The sequence below is a fragment of the Etheostoma cragini genome, chromosome 9 (assembly GCF_013103735.1).
Source record: "Etheostoma cragini isolate CJK2018 chromosome 9, CSU_Ecrag_1.0, whole genome shotgun sequence".
Lineage (NCBI taxonomy): Eukaryota > Metazoa > Chordata > Actinopteri > Perciformes > Percidae > Etheostoma > Etheostoma cragini.
The window spans coordinates 25,901,208-25,926,462 of NC_048415.1; the positions used below are offsets into that span (position 1 = coordinate 25,901,208).

The 25,255-nt window shown below is 42.5% G+C and overlaps 2 protein-coding genes across 9 annotated transcripts; one reads left to right on the top strand and one right to left on the bottom strand.

Annotated features, from left to right (window-relative positions):
* Positions 1-2,098: 2,098 nt before the first annotated feature.
* On the top strand, positions 2,099-4,129 carry pigc (phosphatidylinositol glycan anchor biosynthesis, class C). Of its 3 annotated transcripts, none has more exons than XM_034880615.1 (3): positions 2,099-2,191; positions 2,695-2,926; positions 3,022-4,129. In XM_034880615.1, exons 2-3 carry the CDS (start codon positions 2,699-2,701, stop codon positions 3,679-3,681), a joined length of 888 nt encoding a protein of 295 aa, XP_034736506.1. In that variant the 5' UTR covers positions 2,099-2,191; positions 2,695-2,698; the 3' UTR covers positions 3,682-4,129. The 3 variants fall into 3 exon arrangements, with proteins under 3 accessions (XP_034736506.1, XP_034736507.1, XP_034736508.1); XM_034880616.1 differs by having other exon boundaries at positions 2,106-2,191; positions 2,692-2,926; XM_034880617.1 differs by having other exon boundaries at positions 2,107-2,195.
* A 1,895-nt stretch (positions 4,130-6,024) lies between these two features.
* Positions 6,025-25,187, bottom strand: dnm3a (dynamin 3a). Of its 6 annotated transcripts, XM_034880574.1 has the most exons (21): positions 24,358-25,180; positions 22,288-22,361; positions 21,805-21,954; positions 21,496-21,699; positions 21,189-21,287; positions 20,173-20,333; positions 19,941-20,083; positions 19,701-19,836; positions 19,481-19,548; positions 19,221-19,359; positions 19,021-19,107; positions 18,848-18,918; positions 18,698-18,758; positions 17,694-17,720; positions 16,854-16,967; positions 12,195-12,304; positions 9,427-9,538; positions 8,617-8,778; positions 8,121-8,344; positions 7,884-8,027; positions 6,025-6,392 (listed from the first exon to the last, which is right to left on the bottom strand). In XM_034880574.1, exons 1-21 carry the CDS (start codon positions 24,516-24,518, stop codon positions 6,359-6,361), a joined length of 2,481 nt encoding a protein of 826 aa, XP_034736465.1. In that variant the 5' UTR covers positions 24,519-25,180; the 3' UTR covers positions 6,025-6,358. The 6 variants fall into 6 exon arrangements, 4 of the variants coding, with proteins under 4 accessions (XP_034736465.1, XP_034736466.1, XP_034736468.1 ...); XM_034880575.1 differs by lacking the exon at positions 17,694-17,720 and having other exon boundaries at positions 24,358-25,179; XR_004657778.1 differs by lacking the exons at positions 6,025-6,392; positions 7,884-8,027; positions 9,427-9,538 and having other exon boundaries at positions 24,358-25,186.
* Positions 25,188-25,255: the final 68 nt, after the last annotated feature.

Here is a 25,255-nt window from a genome sequence, read left to right on the forward strand (position 1 = left end):
AGCCACCTACTGTGTGAAGATGTTAAGCCTGCCGTGTCTCTGCTGACTAATATGTCTATTTCTATCTTACTGACACCTGCAAGGTGCTTACCACTACCACATGGGTGCACTGCTCAGTTAAATAGACTGGAGCCATTCACTGCCTTGTGCTATGTCAGCATTCTTTTTAAAGTGCTTGTATCTGTGTATTTTGTTTGAAATTCCTTTTTTATTAGCCATCCTTACAATCTGACATCTGATCATTGCACTGCCTCTGATGCCACAGAACAACATTTTTCGTCTGCATATTCTTATTCCATAGTTCAACATTATGGGCCCCAAAGTGTTGTTATTCTTTAGTATAATCGGGGACCAGCAGACGGGTCAACTACCTGTTCCGATGAATGGGTGGAGGAGCTGCCCAGGAAGTTTTTTTCTCATTGGTTGCCTATACAGTATTAAGAAACAACTTTGGCTTGTGAATATGGTTACTGATGAGAGGATTGCTTTTATTGTCTTTACTGAGCTCCACAGTGGAAACTTGGTTACCCAATACCCAACTGGAAGCTTCATGTTTCCGTCTTTGCCATGTGCTTTAAGATAAAGATTAAACCGTGAGTTAATGCCTTCATAATGTAACAGCCTTATTGTTTTAAAATGATAGTTTTTTCTATTCAGGATGCGCGGATTGTGGGTCCCTGCAATAACATGGTTATGGTTGTCAGAAAAGGTCATCCCCTGCCTCAGTTTAAGTGCTTAATACAATCCTTTATTCCTCTGCCCACCAGATCTCACTGGGTTTAATTTAGGTGTTGTATGTTGATTCTATAAAAGATGACTGACTAGTATTATGAAATTGCAGTTTGATTTATTTTGAAGTGCTTCCGACAAAAAGTTCTACAAAAATGAAAGACTACAAATATTGCAAAAGTATTTCTGAGTTGCCAAGAATGAGAATGTTAAGGTGTCTGGATCAACGGCTAAACTGTCTTTAAAAATGTATTTTCTTCTACCCTAATGCAGTAGTGGGGGCAGAGGGAATGTGACGTTACAAGATATTTATTCAACTAATGTCCTGTAGTTGTAAATGTGTAAAAAATAAACAATCGTACCTTTTTCTGACTTCTGTGTTCCTAATTTTTTTAAATTTTATTTATTGTCCTGTATATTGAGAAAGCGTTTCAAACCGTTATGCAGGTACCTGTTGGAAAGCAAGGGCTTCTTCGCCCAACTTATTCCAGCGTGTAGCAGCTAGATGAAATAGAAAGGACTAAATCATTAAGCTGCTGGAAAATATGGTGTCTTCTACTGGATCTGGGGTGTCAGAGGTGTGACAACAAGACACGCCTGTAGTGCAGAGACCACTGCCAAGCGCAGCGGACGGGGCCCAGGAGAACTGAAAGGAAAGGAGGGGCTATTGGGCTTCTTTTTGGTCATCGTTGCTACTTATCCTCACAGTATTACACTTTGATTCATGACACTTACTAGCCTATCAGAAGCTGTGTGGATGATCCAATCCTTCTGGAACCACTGTCTTTGTTAAGACATGATCCTATTCTCAACTAGAATCAAAAGATAGGTAATATGTAAGAGACACCTAACCATGAGAAAAAAATGGCAAGAACTGCATGTGGATTGTCAAAGAGATCAATATAAGGCAAAGCCCTTGTCAAAACTCTTGTTACTTTGTCAAAGTCAGTGTAAATGTTCTCTCTGATAAAGTGGAAATGCAAGATTTCAAATCTGTTCCCAACAGAATTTACCATGGTGGTTGGTGTTGACACTGTGCAAAGGCTGACCGCTCTACTGGCTGCCCGAGTTGTCAAGAAGGACTCAAAGTGCTGTTGTCTATGCACTGGGATACTGTTATTTGACAGAATATTCATGAGGTTAGGGATTATTATCACAGTAAATATGGTACATGTATTTAAAAGTGACAAACTTTCAGCATCATGAGGATATAATAGCTTACCTTTTTGCAGGCATGTTGGTCTGTGGGTTGGCTGGTCTTATAACGTCACCAGAGAAGGGGCCGCGTATGGTCAACACAGACACCTTGTCAAAGAAAAAAAAATGAAAAGTTGCAGTTATAACTAAGAATGAAGAACCAAGCAAGAGGTGGCGCTGTGAGCTCTACTAGAGTGCCTCACTTCCGGCGGCATAATGACAGGAGGAGATTATAGCATCGGCGCCTAACAAAATACCATCTCAGGTAAGTAGAAAAACCTTTGGAGATATTTCAAATGGACAATGTAAATTGTTTCAAAGATAGTCAAGGTGTTAGTTTATTAACATACGTGTACATTATGTCATGTCTGGTTTTATTGTCGTGTCAAAGTAACTAGCTATAGTTTCATGCTAGCAGCACCAGTCAGCAGTAGAGACCCTGTTCGTTAACCTGACCGCAAACGCAACACAATACAAGTGCATGGTACTTACAGTGCTGTTCAGGTATCTCATTTGACACGGTTGAAGCTGATGGTGTAATCATAAATGCAAGCAATTCAATACGTGGCAGATAGCTCATTAGCTTCCAAGCTAACATTTAAGAACGCACAAACTGGTCCAGACAGTCGAGCGTTCTACAAGCTAACACCTAACTTTACAGACAAGGGTGGACTGTGTTTGACTCACGTAAAACAATGATAAATGTTGACTTCGAATTGTTCCAGCAGCTACTTTGAGCAGTGGATAAGATGTGTGTCTCTGTGTCAGGTTGATGGGGCCAGACAGTGCCCCAGGTCCAGCTGTGCCCTGGCGGAAGGTGCTGTGGGCGTGCCAGCCGTACCCCGATAACTATGTAGACCAGCGGTTCCTGGAGGAATTACGGAGGAATGAGGGCATCCGTCAGTACCGCTACTGGGCTGTGGTCAAAGAAGCAGGCTTTGTCGGAGAGCAGCTCTCTTGTGTGGCCATTTTTATCACCATCTGGCTTTACATTGAGCAGGTAAAGCTCTAGAAAATCTAACGTCCTTTTTTAATTGATAGAATGGTGGTGTACATGAAATGCATTATGAATCCACATCTCTGTTTTTTTCCCAGGGCCTGCTGTCCCCCGAGACACTGTTGTGGACCAGCCTTGTCTGCGCCCTGCTGGGCTATGGACTGCACCAAGCCTTGGCTTCTCAAGTCGAATCAGGCTGTGAGCCCCGGACCCGTCTGGCTGACTTACAGAGTGCCACTATTTTTCTTTCCTTCACCTTTGGCTTCTCGCCAGTTCTAAAGACACTTACAGAGTCTGTGAGTACCGACACGGTGTATGCCATGTCTGCTTTTATGCTGCTGGCCCACCTGGTGTCATTCCCTTATGCCCAGCCCTCACCCCCTGGCAGCTTCTCCCTAAATGCAGCCCTGTTTGCCTCAGTGTGTTTAGCCTCAAGGTTACCTGGGGCTCTGCACACCTTTGCCATGCTCAGCTGTGCCCTGCTGGTGTTTGCACTGTGGCCCTGCCTGCTGCAGAGGCTGAGGGAGAACGCCCCTAGCCATTTTACCGGGGTGTGTGTGGGAGTGTGTATCGGAGGGGTGGTTGGTCTGGGCTCCCAGTGGCCAGGCGGAGCCGTGCTCTTAGCGTTGGCTTTGTGGAGTGTTACATTACTCTGCCCCCTGCTGCTAGTCAGACTGCAGAGGCAAAAGGACAACATCCATGGACCCTGGGATGAGGCTGAGATTCATGAGGACCTCAACCACTTCCATCACTCATAGCCAAAAGGAGCAAATGGTGCTAACCTGACATTTTGTGGAAGCCAATTAAGAATGTTAAATTAATTATTTTTAATGCCATTCTGCAGTATTATGATGGTACTGCACATCTAAATGGACAAACCACATGCCATGACAACGTGTTGATACTCATAGATTGTGAAGATGTTTTAATGTTCAAGCTGCTATTGTCTTAAAAGTGTTGACCTCCGAATTTGTACAGAAGGTATCAACTAAAATGCAATGCTGACTTACATTACTGGTCACATTCTGACGCTATGCACCAATTTGATATCAGTGATGTTTTTAGAATCTGTGGGAGATGTTTTTACGGGTGTGTACAGAATCTTATTTCTATGGTATGACTGTACTGCATAGTGTTTAACCCAGTGGATTATAAACTGGTAAAATACACAGAAGTACAAATTAATATTTTTAAGGTTATTGCAATAAAAAAAGTTACTTAAAAAAATACTATGACTACCAGAAGGTATTTTTGCTTTAAAGGTCCCATGGCATGAAAATTTAACTTTGAGGTTTTTTAACATTAATATGAGTTACCCCAGCCTGCCTATGGTCCCCCAGTGGCTAGAAATGGTGATGGGTGTAAAGCGAGTCCTGGGTATCCTGCTCTGCCTTTGAGAAAATGAAAACTCAGATGGGCCAATCTGGAATCTGGCCCCTTATGAAGTCATAAGGGTACTGGCTCTAGTGGCTGTAATTCTGCACCAAGACTGAATTTTGGGAAAGCAACTTCATATACAGTATTAGGGGACCGTTAAGGTCTATGTAAAAGAGACTTCAGATACAGTATTAGGGGACCACAAAGGTCTATATAAATGAGACTTCAGATACAGTATTAGGGGACTGCTAAGGTCTATATAAAAAAAACGGACTAATGTATTACTTATGACTTGATTTGAATAAACTCAACAGCTCCTTCTTATGTAGTGTTACACAGGAGAAATCCAGTATTACCTGCTACTGTTGATCATCACACAGGGCTGAAACTCTTGCAGTGCTACTCTATGGATGGATTATATGGTCATAAATTATACTGCTACTCGGTCAGTGAAGTCACGTTGGCGTAGCCAGTTAATGAGGAACACCTGTTTTTTTTATTATTATTATTCACAATACAACTATAGTATATATAACAACAAGGCATTTGAAAAAAACAAAAAACTTTTGCCTCGGGTTGAGCTTATACATAAAATTCCTCCAATGGCTCAGGGAGGGTTTGGTATTAAAATATCAGCAATTTATATTCATCACTGTCAGAGGTGGCTACACGATTTCCCTGGTCTGCAACCAGCTCTGCAGATCTTTCCAGAAGGAATCCACCGACTCGCACAGAAAAATTAATATGAGGTACACCTGTTGTGAATGTGTCACGCTGCTTAAAAACGTTCAGTCCAAAGAGAGCACCCCTCTCAGGTTTCCCATTGATTTCGCAACAGTATTGTGCTTAAACTTAACGTCGCTAACTCCTTTAGTTATTTTTGTTTAATGTGAAGAAGACTGGAATCATTGTAGCTTTTATTTTCTTTTGTTTTGTTTCAAAAACATTAAAGAGCAGCTAGCGTTAAATGTCGACACATTAGCTTGTCTTCATTCTGGCTTTTACTTCAACACAATATAAAAACACGAGAACTACTAGCCTACTAGCTAGGCTACACTTTTAAGAAATGAATTACCGTGAACAAAGTGGTGCAAATGTTATCCTGAAGATACATGAACATAACGACACAGTAACAGCAGTAGGCAGTGTGTGGACGCTAGGTGTCATACCTTCACCTCTCCTTTCCCCGGCTTGATCCGAAATGCGACGGCGGGCTTTGCAGTTGGGTTTGACTGCTGTGGTGGCGCCATTGTGCCGGAGATGAAGCCCGACTTTAACGCACGGTTCAGTCGAGCTGCCTGTAACTGCGGCCTCCTTCCTCCTCAGAGAACCACCCTTCCACAGACCAAGGAACCTTGAAAAGAAGAAAAATTACGTCGTAGTAACAGCGCGTCACCGACTGCACGCAAATTATACCCCCCCCCCTTCTATTTTATTTACAGTGTAAACATAACCTGGTAATAAGCCATACACAAGGGTTTTCCTACATTTTTATGTCAGGGAGTTCTATAAATCAAAATCCTTGATATCCTAGTGTGTTTTAGACACTCAATCTTTGGCATCTACATTTGGAGACATAACATCTGATTGTGATCCATCTTAAACATTATTATATGCTAAATTCAATTCAAGGTGAGTAGTATAGTGGTATAGACTAACTAGGGTAAATTGAAATTTACCTTGAAATATCTTAAAACATAAATAAGGAGACACCAGGATACATGTTTAAAAAATAAAACCTGTTTATTCAACAGTGAAAATAGTGCATTTGTATTCTATTTTAGTAGAATAACTCAAAAAATAGTGTTTCTATTTACACAGAGTTCAGGCACAAAATACTGCAGCAGTGAAGCACATTTCGGCATTTATGACCAATGATATGTACAAAACAGACTCAAGATTTAGTGAGTTTGGCAGACAGCAGCTCCCCGAGGAGTAAGAGAGAAGCCCAGCATAGTGCTTCAGCTGGATTACACATCACACAGGTCATGGGTGTCACTGGGCAGCAGTGAGCAGAAGTTAGAAGGATCATGGGTAATGGAGTTCTGAGCAGAGATGTTATTTGACCTTTGGAATAGCTGGAGGATGCCTCCTGAAAAAAAGATTAGAGATATTACTAAACATGGTTGAGTATAACAATATTGAAAAAAGTTTGCCTTGTTCTTGTATAATGGACAAAGCTGAAATTAAGCTTTTATTTGCATGGTTTAATTGTAGCTTTCTTATTGGCACACCTAACAAATTGTTAACAAAGATAGCGTCTGATCCCTCATCATCATAATCTATATCCAGTTATGCAGCAGCTAGCTCTACTGTGTGTTAAAACACTGGCCGGGAAATACCAGCATTTTGTCCCAATATGCCCATTTAATTCCTAAAATAATAATAATAATATTAATAATAATAATAATATTAATAATACAATTTAACAACAATTTAAAACACTTACTTCTCCAAAGCAGCTATAAACCTATGTTGGCCCTTTATTAAAAAGATTTGAAGGCAACAAAATGTCCATGTTGTTACCTATTTGCCGGCCCCTGGATTAGAGGCGTATCATTGAAGATATGAAAACTTTTGCATGGACAATTATATGGGTTTTGCAGCGTTTGAAAGAAGAACCCAAAAAAGAAAATTGTTGAATAAGACTGAGGAAATAATGGTTATAATATAGGTGTCACCGCAGCTGGTTACAGAACTTGGACGATTGGAGAGATGTGCAATTTAGCAAGGAGCTAATCCAAATGTTGGAGAACTGTGTAATTCATGATTCACAGTTCCCTGTTCACAAATTCTATACTCTACTGTACCTTTATTTAGCAAGATTTTTTAATTTATTTGCCATATATTATGATTGTTACAGAAGTTGTGACCTGTACTGTCAACTATGGGGGAAAAAATAAATTAGACTTATAGAAGTAAGCCCCAAATACTGTATATCTATAGGGGAGAGAGAGATTGAGTAAGAAAAAGAGGCATAAGGTTGGATGGAAAAAGCCAGAAGAATAAAGAGAAAGACCATGCTGGAAAGAACCTAAAGAACCATTTGAGAGCACAGAGGAAATGAGGCAGAAAGAAAAAGGAGAGAAAAGCCAATAGCAGGGGAGGAACCAGTGAAAGAAAAGAAGTGAATAAATGTACAAGAAAAAGAATTAGGGGGGGAAAGGGAAAATAACGGTTATTGCATGAGGGAAACTGGGGAGGGCAATAAAACAAATGCATGCTAGGAGAAAGCAGGAAAAGGGGGGATGAAGGACAGAGAGAAAGATGAAAACTTGACAGAGCGCCTGGCCTGTTGTCTCTGGCTCCAGTAGAAAGCTGCACAGAGAGAAGTCCTGTCTACTGAGGCTGATGGGAAAGAGAATATGAGAAACACATTTTCCAGCAGACCCCCACCCAGCTCAAATAACAACTCCCTCCGCCCCTGTGCCTCTGTAGCGCAGGGTTTGATTCTGTATATGTGTGTGTGTGTGTGTGTGTGTGTGTGTGTATTTATGCCAGTGCATATTTGAGCGGCAGACTGGAGGTCATCATAATGTAGCAGGTCGGATTTCAGGCTGCGATTGTGTGGTTTCCGAGTCACCTTGGCACACCAGGTGGAGCACGGTTGGGCTGAAGGCCATCAGTGCTCGGGGAAGGAGTGTGAGCATGCACCCGAGGGACAGATGGGGCATGGCCTCGAACCACTGGCTTGCCACTGGTCACTGACTTTCTAGGGAGTGTCGGGCTGGGTGGAGAAGAAAACCTTAAGTGACAGACAGGGGTAGGACAGTTTTGTTTACTGCATGTATCCCTGTAGTTTAACTGTATATTTGTGTACCTGGAGGGCTGTATCCAGGAGGAGTCTACAGGTGGAGGCAGAGGGGTGGTGCAGGTGGAGGTGGAGAACTTTGCAATGACAGCGAGTGCCTCCTTCAGGGCAGCGTGCTTGCGGAGCACTTCCTCCCGATGCTGCTGCTGCTCCGGTGACTCATCCATCAGCGCTGAGCATTCTCCCAGAGCGTAGAGCTGGGCCAGGAGCTCAGAGCTAATGAACTCCTTCACCTACAGAGAGGGATTATAAACAGCTGCGACAAGTCAAAATGTAACTTTGTAATGTGATATTTGACTCTGATTTGGCATAATGGCTCTAAATTCCTAAAGGGGTGGTGAAAATCTTATTTTCTTTTACTCGTGGTCTCTTCTTTCATTTTGAACAGTCATTTGAACATGCTCAAATAGTCAGGTAAATTATTGTATGGTAGATAAAGATATACAGATTCTAAGACAGATGATATACAAAACTTAGAGTAAAGAGTCTGGCCTGGGTATCTTACGCTGTTGATCATGAGGTGCATAATGGTCTTTGGCATCAAGTCCTTGATGGTCTTATAGATGATGCTCATGTAGGAGTCGACCAGGTTACGAATGGTTTCCACCTGACGCTCTAGCTGAGGGTCTGGGAAGTTTTCAGGAGCTCCATTTCCCTGCCCATCCACCTGGGTGACAGACAGACAAGATGGAGCTGGGAGGAATTGCAACATACGCTGTTCAAATTCTCCCTGTAGTTTTAACCAAGGATATATAGTGTTGTGTTATTTGCCGCAGTGACTGCTGAGGTAACACAGCTGATAAGTTGATGTTAACAGATGTGTGAAGCCATTAAGATTGGTGTTTTGTGTATTTCCATATCTCAATCTCAATATCTGTGCTTGCGACAAGAATAAGCATAGAGCCTATGTGATAGGAACAGGGAGAGCAGAAAAGAGAGAACACATGAGAGGGAGGTAAGGAAGAGTGGGCAGAAGAAATAAAAGGGGGAGTGGGTGAGGGACGAGAAACTGCTGATTAGAAACAGACTGGAACACACACACGCATGTTGTAGTGACATCATGGGCCAAGAATGTGGTGCTCAAGAGCCAACGACAGAGCAAGATGGAAGGGGTGGGGGACTTACTTTTTCGCTTTGGCAGGGGAAGAGAAGGGGAAACATGGAGAGAAGGGTAAGGGGTTATGGCTGGGCTTTTAAGGTTAGCAAAGTCTACAAGTGCATTCAACACAAAGGTAAGGTTCAGGCAGGTGCAGCTCCCCACAGCTATGGTCGGGGTTGGGTTTAATTAGGTTGAATTAGGGGTCAGAGTACTAACAATGACTTTCTCAGGGTAGACTCCGGCCTGTAGCAGAGACGCCTTCCAGCTGTCCAACTCCTCCTGAGAGTAACAGGCCAACTCCAGGCATTTGTAGTCCTTATACACGTTCCTGCAATTCAGTGCAACATTGTCAGATGCCTTTAAAAGCTACGCTTCTTGGCCACAATACAGAGTTATAAACCCAGTACAGTTAGTAGATACCTTAAACAAGAGTGACTGACCCATTGAGAAAATACAGTACATATCAAAACCATCCACAGGTTGTAATGACACGTTATTACTGCTGTCTCTTATGAACTCAGTGAAGGTGAGTTTTAGTCACAATGTGTAAACGTTTTAGCTGAGCAACGTTTTTAAGTCATCTATAGCTGTCTGTCGTCTCTTCATTCTCACCATGTTCACTTTAAGTGGAAACAAAACAAGTCTTGCTCAATGTCTTGTGGGAGGAGAGGAAAGTAGTCTCTAGTAGTAGCAGTACAAATAAATGTCTCCATTTAAACATTGTAGATTCCGCCACATGCTGTATTACACAGTTTAATTTTGAATTATCTTGTGAGCTGTTAGTTTTTAGAGGATGCCAATCAATCACCTATTATCAGTTAGTGTGTAGTGTACTTAAAAGAGGAAGTCAGAGCATAAAAATCTACCAAGACCACATGGATGATTTCGGTGTTTGTGTTTCTTAATATCCCCTCCTCACTCAGCTCTTGACCCACTTTGTACATGAGTCAAATGTTGTTTGAACAAGGTTGCCTTTGTGTGTATCATGTGAAATCATCAAAAGCTTTCATTATGAGTGAACATATAACACACAATAAACTCTAGTCTTAGATTCAGTAGGCCTATTAGTCAGTATTCTCCCAATATTTAAGTGTGGCCCTTGTTACTGGCATGCATGGTCCATTTAGTAAAAATCATCAAAATATTGTAATAGTAATATTATAATAAATAGTTTATAGACCGTTTTGTAAAAAAGGGCCCCACCGTGTTGAGAACCAAGGTTGAACACAGGTCCTTGATGAAAAAAAAAAGGTATAAGAGGTGGGGCCAGTCTTTCCAAAATGTGGTACAATCCTTTAAATGCAATACAGTATGATAAAAAAGAATGTAAAGAGAAAATTGATTCACTGAATGTAAAGGGCATAGAGACACACAAGCACTCGCAACTAGGCAGATATACACACATACAGACACAAAATAAAACATCAGTTTAACTGCTGTGCTTGGCATGCCCTCTCTAACCAAAATGTATCCTCTAATCTCCATCATGTATTTTCATTCCCCAGCGTCTCTTTCCTCTCCATCTTTCCTCTCTTAGTATTCCCTCTTCACACCATCATACCATCTCCGTGCTTTGGCTGTGGCAGCAGCACCGCAAAGTAAGAAACAAGCTAAAGATCTGGAACAGGCTGTGGCGCATCTGTTAAACATTTTTTTTTAATCACTCAGTTGTTTCTTTCCTCCTTTTGTTGTTCCCTTCTCACACTCAGAACACATAGCAGTTACCCTCAAATATGCAAAACCTGTGTGTTTGTGTGTGTGTGTGAAGGAGGGAGACAACTAAATGAAAAGGGGATAATCTGCAGCAGCAGAGAGTGATACAGAAAGATCACGAAATGGGCAGTCTGTTTGTGAGCTTATAGCTGGGCTAGGATGGGTGAGGCTAATAAGTCAGGGTGTGGTGGCTAACAGACGGGGAGCGAGGCCAACAATGACAATACTAGGGTGCAAGTACACTAAGATGAGGACGCTAACATTCATATACACAAAAGAGCACAGATTAAAATTGTTCTTCCCGCTGATTTATCAATCACTTCAACGTTTTTTTCTTGTCCCCTTTGCTATCCTTTCCTCAGCTCGTAGCCAGTGTGAGTTTTTTTCACTCTTGTGGAATTTCTGCACAGATCCTTGACTGCTTTAGATTTGAAGAGTTTCCTGAGGTTTTTGATTATTGTCAGACAGGGACAAAACCACTGCAATGTCTGCCACACACACACACACACACACACACACACACACACACACACACACACACACACACACACACACACACAAACACACACAATTACAGAAAGAGAAACAGAGTGTGCAGGAAAGGGGGGGCGCCACAGGACAGACTTTGACACATTCCTGGCCGATGGCTCTGATACTCTCTCACTCCTGCTTTCTTTCTCCTCTCAACCCTTCCAATTCTTCTTTCTCCCTCCCTTTTGTGGTGAGTCGAGCAATTCTTTCCAAACAAGAGCAGCCTCATCTCTGATCCAAGCTCTCTGGCTTTGATTAGCTGCTTAATGAGCCTGCCATCGGTATGCTGTGGCACGCACACACACACACACACACACACACCCACACACACACACACACACACACACACACACACACACACACACACACACACACACACACACACACACACACACACATTGGGTTAGCTCCAGCTTCTAAACTCTCTTTGTCTCTGTCTTTCTCAAACTGTTTCACAAACATAAACCCAGAAAACCATCCCCTCAAAAGCCTGGCTTATACGTTACTACACCCACTGCAGCACCCACTGGATATCCTTTTAATTCAGGTGGCAAATTTGAATGGAAGAAGTCAAAAGAAGGGCAAAACACGACTCTCCTCCCTTTTCTCCCCTGACCTGTCCACCCTCGTAAAATATCACAAAAAACGTCAGCAAGCGGGTGACAGGAACAGAACTCCCTTTTTTGATTCACGCACATACACAAACACAAACACAGGCCTCCAGCCACACACAAACAAACCTTAACTCGGTGTTGAAGATAGCAAAGACAAATTTGCTGGACATGAAGCCCTTCTCAACATCTCGGAGCTTCAGGTTGTCCAGAGGAAGCATGTACTTCTTCTCTTTCTCCTGGAAAAGACAGATACAGTTTGACAGTAGTTATGCAGAGTAAAATATGACATCACGTAGAGGCAACACAGGTGTTGATAGCAAAACACACAGGAGACTAAAGACAGTTCAGTTGGGGAATTAAGTTCAAATAGCTGCATGTCTGGTAGTAAATATTGTTCAGCCTGAGAGCCAGAGAGGACAGGAGGGAAGCCAAGAGACTTGAGCTGTAGAAGGAAAAGAGTGAAAAGGAGATGTGGAACACTGTGCTAGCAGAGCACCTGAGTTCATACGAGATGATGTGTCTGCCTGTCAGACTGACTCACATTAACAGCCCACTAACTAGCAAAAGAGAGACAGTGGGAGAGAGTGAGAGAGAGAAGGGGATACCATAAGTCTATAGTCTGTCATCACTACGGGGACTTATGAATGACAGAGAACAGTTGTAGGAGTGGAGCAGCCAGCGTGAGGAGAACCAGACAGTATGGAGGCAGGGTACAGAGAAGTCAATCAGGGAGGGAGGGAATGAGAGAATGAGTATGAAAAAGTGGGAGAGAGGCCGGGCCCACATGTGAAAGTCATTACTCAGACTCAAGCTCTAACACAACATTTCTCTTAAAGTGAAGCCCTTCCCCCTCATGTCTCTTCCTCGGCCTGCTGCCTCTTTCTAACCTTTGAGAAGGGGGCTTCCAGAAAGGTAGGGTAAAGTAAAGCGAGAAAAGTATAAAATAGAAAGGTGACTTATATAGATGGGAGAACTAAAGCATGCCTGCAAATGGTGTCCTAAAATCCTGGATGTTGTATGAGCCTATGAATGCATGTGTGTGCCCTTTCACTTGAGCATGAGCACACAAATTTGAGATGCTAGTGTGCATGTAGTTTATTTCGGTCTTGCGTCTCTCAGTGCTCCCCTGAACCTTACGACTCTCTTCCTTCATTCCTCTTTCCTTTTTTTCCCCAAAAGGGGCCCACTTCCTGTAACAGAGGCTGAAAAAAATGACAGGACGGGATTGGCGCTCAAAAAGCAACATCTGGCATCGCTTTGGACAGAGGGGGAGGAGACTGGAAAGAGTATAGGGTGCTCTGATGGGGTAGAAATAGAAAGTAGAGATGATGAATAGAGGAAGAGGAGGGATAAAGGTGGATAGAAGGAGGTGGATTTTGCTGGAGTAGAAGAGGAAGGGTTGAGGAACATAGAGAGCAGGAGAACGTGTGCAGGAGACGTGGGGAGAAACTGCAGACCAGTCCAAAGTTGATTCCCCATGGGTCCCATCAACCCATATATGGCTGTTAAGTTCCTCCCTAACTCTCTCTCTCTCATTCTCTCACTCCCCGTATTTCCTTATGACTTCTCAGAGAGAACAAGCAGATCACTAGCTGAATGAGTAAATGTGCCACGTCAAGACTGGATACTACAGCCCTGCGGATGCCCGACTAAAGATACACTCACATCTCCAGAGGAGCTACACCCATATGAGTGGAAGTCTGATGTGTGCAAGACCCCTCGCCTGTGGCCCAGCCCCGACACAGGATAAGAAAGAAGAGAATAACAGAGGAAATCTTTATCCGAATCCCCTCCGCCGCCGGCAGGATGGCTAGCTAACAGCCAGAGCAGGGAAATGGGAGGCCGAAGAGAAAGTTAGAAAGGGTCCTGCTCCGTCATCCCAGTGTTCAGACTACCTGTTCAGGATCTTAGTGGTGTACAGTAGTCTGCACATTGGTTAGACTGTGCAAGGAAGTGCTTCAGCATCAAGACTCAGGACAACGTGAAAAGCTGCATGTACTCTTCGCTGAGACAAATCTTGGGTCTAATATTTTCTGTTGTTTCTTGTTTAAATGGGTGCAAATGCCTTTATATGTGAATTAACTGTAAGCTTTCAACTCTTCAAAATGCCATCATTAACTTTATTTGAAATCAAGCGTAATGACATCCATTTTGTAGCATTTGTCACCCTGAATTAAGTGTCTTTGTTAATGGGGGTTGATATATATATACACGGCAGAGTAGTTTACATGCATCTCATTTAAGCAAGAGACGCAATAACTTGTGACTTACTGTTGTTTTACCAATACTTTGCTCTAAATTAGCTTACTTTTTTTTTTTTTTTACACACATTTATTGCAGAGATAAACTAACAGATGCCTCTCATTGGGTATTTTGAGTTCCTGCATGTGCATCCGTGTGGCAATATAACTCTTGTATTGGACATCAGGGCACTGTTTTGCGTGTGTGTGTCATATTCCCAGTGGTGTCATGAAGTATCATACATCAGAGCAGCTGTGTCTCCTCTTTCTCGAGACTAATAGATTTGAGATATGGAACAGGCCACACACACCTACACACAGAGGCGAGCATGTAGATTAAGTGTGTATGCATGAGCCGTCTGTTTTTCCTCAGACTGCCTGGTGGAGCCCTGGCAATTGAGGGGTGAAGGAATGTATGTCTGTTCAGCGCGTTGTGGAGATTAAACACTGAACTATTATGCTGCAATCTTAGTTTAGGTACACAGAAAGGAAATGTACAATATGGCCTAAACGACGTTGGAAAAAAATTGAAGCGTATAGATGCAATGGACAGGGATGGAGAGGGGAGATTGAAAGGGGTGAGGGAGGGGTTTGGGGGGAGTATCTCTGAGAGAGACTGTGGAGGAGTTGAGAGGAGAGGGGGGAGTCAAAGGGGGAGGTCTGCAGTGTAGAAACAGCCATGTGGGATTTCTCTGGGCAGATCTTGGAAGCTGGTGTTTGGACAAAGCTTCAGATTTTCCAGCCAGGAATGTGCACAGTCCCAGTGAGACTGCCAACCACAGAGAGGGGGAGAGAGAAAGAGGGAGAGACAGAGAGCAGGAGAGAACGGAGGAGGAAAGGCGACAGAGGTAAAGAAAGAGAAAACAAAAAAGAGGGGTTCAGTAGTCAAAGAAAAAATAGATGTCTGTGGATGGTAGTGTGTGCAGGGAGAGTGACAGCGGGAACTGCAAGAGAAAAGAAGCAGAACCTTGGCTTTTGTGACTGTGCGTGTGCACACACACAGAAACACACACACAAACCCACGTGTGCATGTGGAAAGATAGATCTGATCTTCTGGGATAATATGGATGACTGATTTTGCACTCAGGCCTTCCAAACACAGCAGATAATACATCCAACGCAGTGAGGAGGAACATGGATTAAATACCGACTAGTCCAACTTAATCAAAATGAGTTGAAAGTTTAGACTTTTATATTATCTTTAAACTATAAACTGTCTTATCATGATCCTCCAGGGAGCCAACGTGCGTTGTTCTGATGTGGTCAACAGATATTTGCTGTCCTGTCATTGTATTATTTTTCGCAGATGTGCAAAGTCTTGTTTGTATATGACAGCGCAAGGAAAACCTATAACACTGTGTGTGTACAATATGCATGCCTGGGGCTGTGTCTGGGAACACTGTGTTCAAGGGATCCAGTGTTTATCTGAAAAGTGACTGTGCGTCTGTCTGAGAGTGTATATTTTTCTCCACTATTTGCATGCCAGTTTGTTTACATCAGACTCTGCATGTGTACTGTATACTGTATATACAAGTCTGTCTACTGTGTGTGTGCGTGTGCGTGTGTGTGGGCGTGCATGCATGTGTGTGTGTATGTGTGTGTCTTAGTTTGGCTTGGGGCAGCTCCAGCTGTGTCAGAGTGAGCCGCTCCAAATGCCTGAACTCCCAGAAGAGGAAAGAAAAGGGGGAGTAAGGGGAAGAGTGAGCGGGACGAATGGGGAGGAGGGGGGGGGCGTCAGAGGAATGAATGGGGGAAATGGAAGGAGCTCACTAGCAGTTCCAGGTGGCAGGAGAGAAAAGTAAGGACAACTGTTAGCTGGACAGAGAAACAGGGTTAAAGATGCTCATTTAGTTGTGCTTTTATTGGTGTCATATGTCACAAAGCTTCCATAAAGACAGGGTCGTCTGTTTAGTTTTATCCTTAACACGGCCTTCGGGTTGTTTTACTACGGGTACCAAGAACAATAACTTATTTGTAAAAATATTCTACACACTCTGATACACAACTTAATTTCATTCACAACAACGCTGTCTAGCGTTGTTATCCAGATGCGAGCGTTTACAGGTGTTGTTTATGTCCATATGCAAATGGGATGTGTTCTCCTCTCCTGATCTCACTTCCTGCACTCGGCCCTTCCTTTACTACCATGACATTGACTGGGACAGGACGAGACTGTTGTGGTGTGTCTGCCTGTCTACACTTGCTGTGCAGACCTTCTGCTCCTGTACAGCAGGCACAGACAGGCAGACAGATGGCAGCCCCACTGACATCAGAACAGAGCGCCACAAGCTCTTCCGATTTACTTCAATATATACGGAAACGGTGACAGCAATATCAACAGATGAGGGATTTCCCCTCTTACTTAATTATCTCTCAGCCTCCCAATTAACATGCTGTTTCAAGCTGAGATATGTGTTAATAAACTTGTGTTAATAAACAGTGTGCTGCTGCATTTTGACTTACATGTTTTCTTATTTATTAAGTTTGCGCTCTAAAATGTCTCGGTGTGATCTATTTGTTTCAAGTGTGGGTGCGAATGCCTCACCTCATCATCCTTGAACCAGGACAGGCTCTCTGCACTGAGGATAAACCAGTATTCCTTGGCTCCACCTTTCATGATGCCGATGTTGCTGATGGTCAGCCAGCCCTTGCGTATGACCTGCACAACAGCCAAGGGTAAGGAAGGAGCTCAGATGGCAAGACAGACAGGACCATCACAATGTCATTCAGAGAACAGATTGATTGAAAATTAGATAGCAAGATATAACTCATACAGTATGAAGATGTGCAAAGCAGGTCACACAATGAGAGTGGACTCCTGCTGATGAAAATAAGAATAAACAGTTGACATAGTAGGAAAAATTGGATTTTTGCGGGTTAGACAGTTTTGAGATATATGACATAGATTATGTAGCCATGGCCAAATCACCAAATAGTTTCACTAACAACCAATGGAAATAATTGGTCGAAAAGAAGACTAGATGCACAGGTACACATTCAAATTAAGCATAGAAAGAAAGACTAGAAGAAAGATGTGCAATGAATAAGGGAACAGGAAGTTTGACTTGACTAAAGATACCAAAAACTGACAAAGACATCCTGCAGACTAGGAAAATATTAACATCTGCACATATTTATGAAGCCGCGGGACTGCAGAGGGAGTAAAGATTATTAGTTTTAGACAGAGAGAGAATACTGCCAACTATAAGAGGAAAAGAGTTAGCTGTGTATGTCGAAATACATGATTATAAAGCTACAACAAGCCATTTGCCAGTGTGTCATCGGCCGCATGCCAACGCACAACCCTTAAGCTTGAATCCTGCACACAAATATTTCCAGTAGAGGCAGCAGTGAGTGAATAGGCTTAAAGAGATTGGTCTCCTACTACGAGTCTGGAAGGAGGGGTCACACCCTGGAGAAAAACATGAGATGAGGGAGGAACGTTAATGTTTTCGTTATATTTGGGGACATTTTTGTGTTTTTATGAAGGGGGTCTTGGGGAACTTATATTGATCATTTAATAGTTAACTACTACCAAAGCAACATGGGGGATTGTGTAAATAACTTACAACATGTTTTAACTTCTTAAGCTGTGGTTGTGCTGTTCTCATCATCATACATCAAAGGCGCCCTGACTAAACAATCATTATGGGATTTTGTTTTTAATTATGCCTGCTTTCAAATGTGTCACATAAATATCATGTTACATATTAATCATAACATATTGAGAAAAAACACATTTTTGCTTGCCTGCATTCCTATGAGAAGATCAACAAGATCAACTCTGGTTGCATGATTGGACCCTAAATCCCCTCCAGTAAAATCACAAAATGTCTAGTTTGTCTGCAGCTGTGAATTCTGATTGAGGTTGATTAATGTGTAACACATGGGATGGTGACATTACTGGGGGGAAAAAAGTAAGATAGATGGAAAACATTTACTTAATTTAGTGCACACTCAAATGTCGCGCTGTAGAGAACCAACAGCCCACTGCACATGCTCATGTTGGGTATGCTTAAAATTGACAAAGATGATTCAGAGTAGGGAGGGTAAACAATACAAAAAGTGTATGTCTAAGGGTAATGACGCTAAAGCAAGAATCTTTATGGTATGAGATGTTGGGATATCGTGTGGTATTTAGTTAGCAGTTAAACCTTCTGGTAACGCTACTGTAGATAGTAATTTTAATGCATCCTCTAGGGATCATGAGTTTCTTTTATCAAATGTAATGGCACTTTATGAAATAGTTGTTGAGACCTTCACTTTGACCAAAGTGAAGGACCAATGAGCTAACCCACTGAGTCCGTATGTTGCCATTGCCATCTCAAACGCCCAATGGTTAGCAAGGATATATACAGTACATAAATGCAGTGATATTCAAAGTCTTACATGGTTTCCTGCCATCCTTGCAGCATTCTTCTTATTGCTTTGGTTGTACACCTGCTGGTCACTGACAAGAGAGGAAGAGCTAATGTTATTTACTCTGTCAGAATGGATGTAATGTTAACTTTATAGTTTAAAACTGACGAGGTTACTCACTTAGTGAAGCCAATGAAATCTTCATGTTTGGTATTTATGTAGGCAAGCTGTATGTCAATGAGCAAGACGATCTGAATAGAGCAGACATCCGTTAACTAGAGAAACACACAAAAACTTAATAATCCAGGAGAGTTATCTAAGACTAATACAATGTCCAGCTGTGTGTGAATGACCTGATCTCTGCATTTACTCTCTTGCTCTCGTATTTCAGTGGTTACAATTCTCTCTGTCTCATCTTGCAGTTTGGGATAGGAGCTGAGCTATAGAGAGGAAAACAGACAGGAAGTAAGCCATAAAACAGTTTTGAAACCCCAAAATTTACAGTTCATCCCACATCACACACACACACACACACACACACACACATTTATACCTTGTTGATACACTGGTACACAGTGGAGATAAGTTCTTGTCTGACTGTGTCTACAAATTGAATACACGGCCCCTTTAGCATTGATATCTGTTTTTTGACTATGGCTTCAAAGGCCATATCAGGAGTGAAGAGACCCGTCCTAGAGGGAAAGAGAGGCAGATGGAGGAAAGCAAGAAAAACAAAAAAGGTAAAATTGTAAAGGATTACATTACATGACAACATTTGACATTTTGCATTTGCTCAGAACACTCACACTGTACCTGACACCATGGGTGTTTCTGATGGCATAGTTGATCTCCCGCCGCAGCTTTCTCTCATCCAACTTAATCTGAAAACATGGTACACAGTCAGTCAGAGTTGAACACTTGGCTGAGGTTCATTACAGTTTTTAAGGCACATGCAGTGTTCATGGAGCTCCTGTATGACAAGCGCTACCACACGCACACATACACACACACACACACACACAGACACACACACCTTGACCAGTTCATTTGGGAAACTCTCATGGAAGATTCGGTTGATCTTGGCACCTCCTGACAGATTAACGGTGTCTACTCTGTCGCCCGAGCCCTCGATTAGCTTCTCAAAGTCCACAGCCAAGCGCTGAACTGACCTGCAAGACGGAAACACAGACCAGGAGAAACCCTGACGTACGAACAATTTAAAAGACAACAGATGAGTACTAACAGACACTTGCAGAATAACTGACTGACTGACTGTAGCAGTGTCTTGGTTCTCTGTCCAGGGTCATCAGGACTGAACTGTTTGCATTTTTCAGCCTCTTTATTCAAGTCCTGAAGCTGGCCCTGCAGATGAGTACGGACGACTGGCAGAGTGTCTCGGATGTGGTTTGTCAGTTGCTGCAAACAAACATAATGAGAAACAATACAATGTATTTACTTCTCTAGGTGTGTGTGTGTGGGTGTGTGAGTGTGTGTGTATTTTTAACCTGGTTGAGTATTCTTTGTAAATACGGGGTGCCCATGCTTTCAGCCATGTGCGTGTAAGCCGGGTGTGAAAGGAAGAACTTCTTCTCTGCAAGAAGGGCCGCCTTAATATCCTTTTTCCCATCAATGTCCTTCTGACTGCGGTTCACCACCCCTATGTAACCTGGAGGGGGGGGAGAGAAAGAGATGAGAAGGGAAATGAACAGCATGTGACCATTGTAAGGACGACAATGTGCAACAAGAGGAAGGAAGAATCAAGGACTCTGAGGTTAGACAGATTTGACTTGAATTTTTTGACGTGTCCTTGGAGCTCTTCCCAGACTGTCATTTATTCCATTAAAACTGAAGCATACAAGCAGGAAATAAATATGTTTGTTCAACAGCAATGCATGTGATATGAAGCAGGCCGAATGCTATTTAGTACAGTAATAGAACCAGGCTCCTTATCTAATGCTTCAGCTCTATGCTACTAGGGCTTCCATGGTTAATGCATTAGCACTGTAGGAGAAGCATGAAGGGGCCAGCAGCTGGTTGTGCTTTACTCAAACACACACACACACACACACACACACACACACACACAAACACACACACACACACACACACACAGTGTGTCTCTGTCTTTCTCTTGTATACATACACACAAGAACAATTATCCAGACACACACTCAATAGTATTGCTATGATGTTATTCAAAGTGCATAACCATCTTTCAACACATGGCCCAAGTTAAAGAGATACTGCATACTGCACATGGATAAATAGAAATAATGTGAACACGGGACACATAAAAAGACAGAGTCAGACAGAGAAGAAGAGGAAAAAGAATAGAGAGAATAAGAGCTTGACCGAGACGGAGCCTCTGGCTGCTGATTACAGATACAATCATAATGTCTGGGTGCAGTGTGACTGTATTACAGCTAGAGTTGGTGGCTCAACACACTAAAGCATGTGTGCGCACACACACACACACACACACACACACACACACACACACACACAAACTAAAGCAGCACACCTCTGCGCAGGGGAAGCAACCTGTTCTCTAGAATGTTCCGGGCATCTGTTCCTTCATCCATCAGATCCAGCTTAGTGATTACACCAATTGTGCGCTGGCCTGAAAAGAAGATGAAGAAAAGAGGAAATTTTATAGCCTCCAAAGGGGATTTAATAACCTGTGGACATATGAATAATATATGGCAACACTTTCAACTTCTCAGACATTAATATTTTTTATTTATTCCTATGAATACATTAGTGTGTAGTGCCTTATTCTCAGGACATAATGGAACCTCACAGACTTTACAGCCCCACCCAGGGCTTACCCTGTGGGTCAACATCTTTGGCCAGTTTGAGTGCATCAGAGTTGGCCAGGTCGGTGTTAGCTGGCGTAACAGCCAGGATGAGACAGTTTTCCTTGCAGATGAACTGCATGATCATGTCTCGTATCTGGTACTCTATGTCTGCCGGCTGGTCGCCTACAGGCACCTTGGTGATGCCAGGCAGGTCCACAAGAGTCAGGTTCAGCACTGCAAACACACAGAAGAAATAAAAACACAGGTCATACATATGTTCAAGAAACTGATGACAACCGATATGTCACATTGAACACACACAAGTACACATTGTGTTACCATGTGGTGAATAAATCCGTAGGTTGATGGGGACAGGGGAGATGCCTTTATTGGATCCTGTGAGTCTGTGTGTCTCTGCCTCGATCTCTTTGCGGATCTCATCAAAGTCTGTAAACTTCTTTCCCTTACAATGGAAAAATTCACCGTACTCTGAAAAAACACAATGAGCAGGGGAGAAACCATCAGTTAAACAATGACTGATTCATAATTTTAGAGGCTCTTGAAATATCACGCCCACAACGTTTTGTTTTTGAAGATTATTTTTTTGGACCTTTACTAGATAGGATAGCTGAAAACAGGAAAAGGGGGGAGAGAGGGGGGATGACATGCAGCAAAGAGCCTAGGGTCAGACTTGATGCCAATTCCAGCACTGTCTCACCAGTCGGGTTCAGCCATTGTAAAATGTCATACTGCCATCTGGTGGCAGCTTAAGAATGACACTTTCCAGCCTGCATGAGTGACTATGATGTGTGTCTTACCTACCAGTGTTCGCACTAAGCAGCTGGAGGATTAAAGGTCTGCGAGTGACAATTCCCGAACCCCTTGGAAGGAAGTCTCTGTTTGGGAAGAAAGACTAAATTGGAGAAGGATACATAAACACACACAGACACACATGCACTGCCACTGCATTCAATGTCAATGCAATCTTGCATCCTAATCCGAACTGCTTGACACGCACCAGATAAATGACTTTATATATTGTAATTGCACAGATAAGACCATTACACTAAAAGGGTGTAACTTAGTAAAGCATTGTGAGCACTAACAATCAGATGTATTTCAGTTGTTTTTTAGTTGCCGTTCATACTATCCAAAACATCAGCAACTCGGTCAGGAAGGCTAAGAAAAGCTTTGCCATATGATCAGCCCTAACAGATACATAAAGACTAAAAGCTAAATATAGTGCCGACCATAAGGAAACAGAATGCATGGGAAAATAGCCTCCTCTTTCCCTTTAAAATCAAATTCAGGAAGTTTGTTTTACTGCATCCTGTCCCAGATGTAGCTGGCACGGTTCCCCACAAAAGGGGTGTCACAACATAATCATAGCACAGACAAAGAACTGAGGCGTGTGTTAAAATATCATTACACAATCAGGAAGGCAAGCATTAATAGTGTCCTAAAGCTTCTGGCAATACCACACCATCTTCTGCTGTAGACAATACATACGCCTCCTTTACTTAAAACAGTGGCACTGTCTTGAAAGTGACTCATTTACTCACCAGCATTCTTTTCTGACAGGATCGGAGCACTTATTCTCCTCCTCACGAACTGAATCGTCTTACTTGCATTTCATCTTTACCCATACAACACTGGTAATCATGATAAGTTTGCATTATTTTAATGCCCTTGAAGTCTGTTAAATGTCAGAATGAGATGTAAATTCAACAAAGCTCTGTTGAGCCCAGTTTTGGTTAGGACGCGTTGTGTACTGTGCATTAATTAAAAGAATGCTGATTCCAATACTTTTTCAGCAGCCATGTTAACCTCCTCCTCTTCTTCGACACCTACACAGCCTGCAGTGAGATAAGGTGCTACGCTGGCTACTGTCATACCAACACCGCCACCTCTGGCATCCACCACTTCAGACTAGCAACCCAAACCGCTAGTGCTGGGTGGAGACGTTGATATATCAAAACAGTGATTTCAGCTGTGCATTAGAATTGATTAATTGCCTGAAGTCCTGATTTCAGTACAGCGGAACACAGATCTTTGTCAAGTCAAGTCGATTTCCTTATAGACCAATATCACAAATTAAAATCTGCCTCAATGGTCTTTACAATCTGTACAGCACACAACACCCTCTTAACTTTGACCCTTGCATGTATTGCTTGTATTAAGCATCTCCCATGACTTTCAACATTACAAGAAAATAGCAGTAGGCCTATATTACAAATTCCTATTTTGTAGTATTTTATTACAATTAGCCAGGACTATTTAAATTGCACAATGGATTTTTGTTAACACTTTCTAATAGCTTTGTCATTTAGGGTGACTTACCGTTTTTACATACCTTGGTAAAGTCTTGGTAATTTATGGGGGCTGTTCAAAAGAAGTGGGGGTATAAGTGGAAACTAATGACTTTATTAAGGTTTACTAATCGCTTAATGGAATGCCAGCGTGTGTCAAATTCTGTTGGCAGATGTTTATACTTATTTGATAGAAATGCATTTATAAATGTGAACTGATAGGTTTCTTGCTTTCTAATGAATTAATAAATATTATTGGTGGTAACCAAAGGGTAGGTTCAGAAGCTTCAGTTTATATCAGCCCCCCTCTCACATTTTTAAGAGTAACAAACAAAAAAGGAGACATTTTACCACAATAGACATCAGATTTAAAGTTACATATGTTGTAAACATACATATGTTCCAAAGGGATTATTCACAACCTGGAAAACCAAATTATTAATTTATTAATTTTAAAAAACGCTCACAATTCATAACACGATAAAGGTGCTTTATTAGAACTTGGCACAGTTTGCAATGTCAATTTTAACCACGTAGAGTAAGTACAGTGAGTTAACAAAGGTTGCTTGCTGTACAGTCTTACCTGCCCACAAAGTTTTCCAGCACGGAGCTCTTGCCTGCGCTCTGGCCGCCCACCACAGCGATCTGAGGCAGGTAGAGGCTGCAGCTCTGGCCCACGCTGCTTAGGGCATCTTGAAGGCGGTTGACCAGCGGGATCAGATCCTCCATCCCGCGGTTGCCCATCGCAACGGAGCAGCCGGGCCCGGGATACCCGCCCAGCTCCTTTTTTTCACTCCGGTTCTACACTACACCCGTCGTTAGAGTAGCTACAAAGTATGTCATTTTCATGACTGATATGTACAAAACCTAGAAATACTAATATTCTAGATGAACGGTGCCAACTTTACAAAGCTCCGTAGTTAACTTTAGCAGCTGATAAGTTACCTTTACTAGTGTGGTTTCGAGAGTGGTGTCCAAGTTTGTACTCACAGACCTCAAGTTTCCGAAAAGAGTTCGCTATAGACATTTTTGTTGTTTTAAAACTCCGAATGTTCGCAGTATGCCATTTCCCTCTGGGTACATTTACGAAGCTAGCCGCTTTTCGCTACGCTAAGTTTGGTCCTTGGACAGGGGGAAAACATTCTACTCTGACAGCTAACGGAATCAAGGTTTGCGCATGCGCGGTCATCACTCGGCAATCCCCTTAAGCAGAAGCGAGAGATACACTCCACAGCCAATTATGAAAGTACCCCGATTTATCAGGCACCAGGCAAACATTCACTCCTCTAACCGACAACTATTTAAAATCCTTCGTATCTAATGTGGGTAGGGCTGGGCTGCAGCCCTATAGACACTGCAGCTAGAACCAGAGAGTAAGATACGTAAATAACACTGCTGCATTCTTTGGCACTGAGGGAGTGAGTACCGTGTAGTACACTGGAAAACCGAAGCAAGTGAAAGAGAAACTGAAGGCTACATTT

Excerpts from the sequence above, each read along its gene's own strand:
- dnm3a (XM_034880574.1), bottom strand. The coding sequence starts at position 24,518 with ATGGGCAACCGCGGGATGGAGGATCTGATCCCGCTGGTCAACCGCCTT. Across the intron at positions 22,362-24,357 it reads CTGGAAAACTTTGTGGGCAG|AGACTTCCTTCCAAGGGGTT; the intron begins GTAAGACTGTAC and ends CTTCCCAAACAG. Across the intron at positions 8,028-8,120 it reads TCCTGGATACAGCCCTCCAG|CCCGACACTCCCTAGAAAGT; the intron begins GTACACAAATAT and ends TTCTCCACCCAG.
- pigc (XM_034880615.1), top strand. The coding sequence starts at position 2,699 with ATGGGGCCAGACAGTGCCCCAGGTCCAGCTGTGCCCTGGCGGAAGGTG. Across the intron at positions 2,927-3,021 it reads TCTGGCTTTACATTGAGCAG|GGCCTGCTGTCCCCCGAGAC; the intron begins GTAAAGCTCTAG and ends TTTTTTTCCCAG.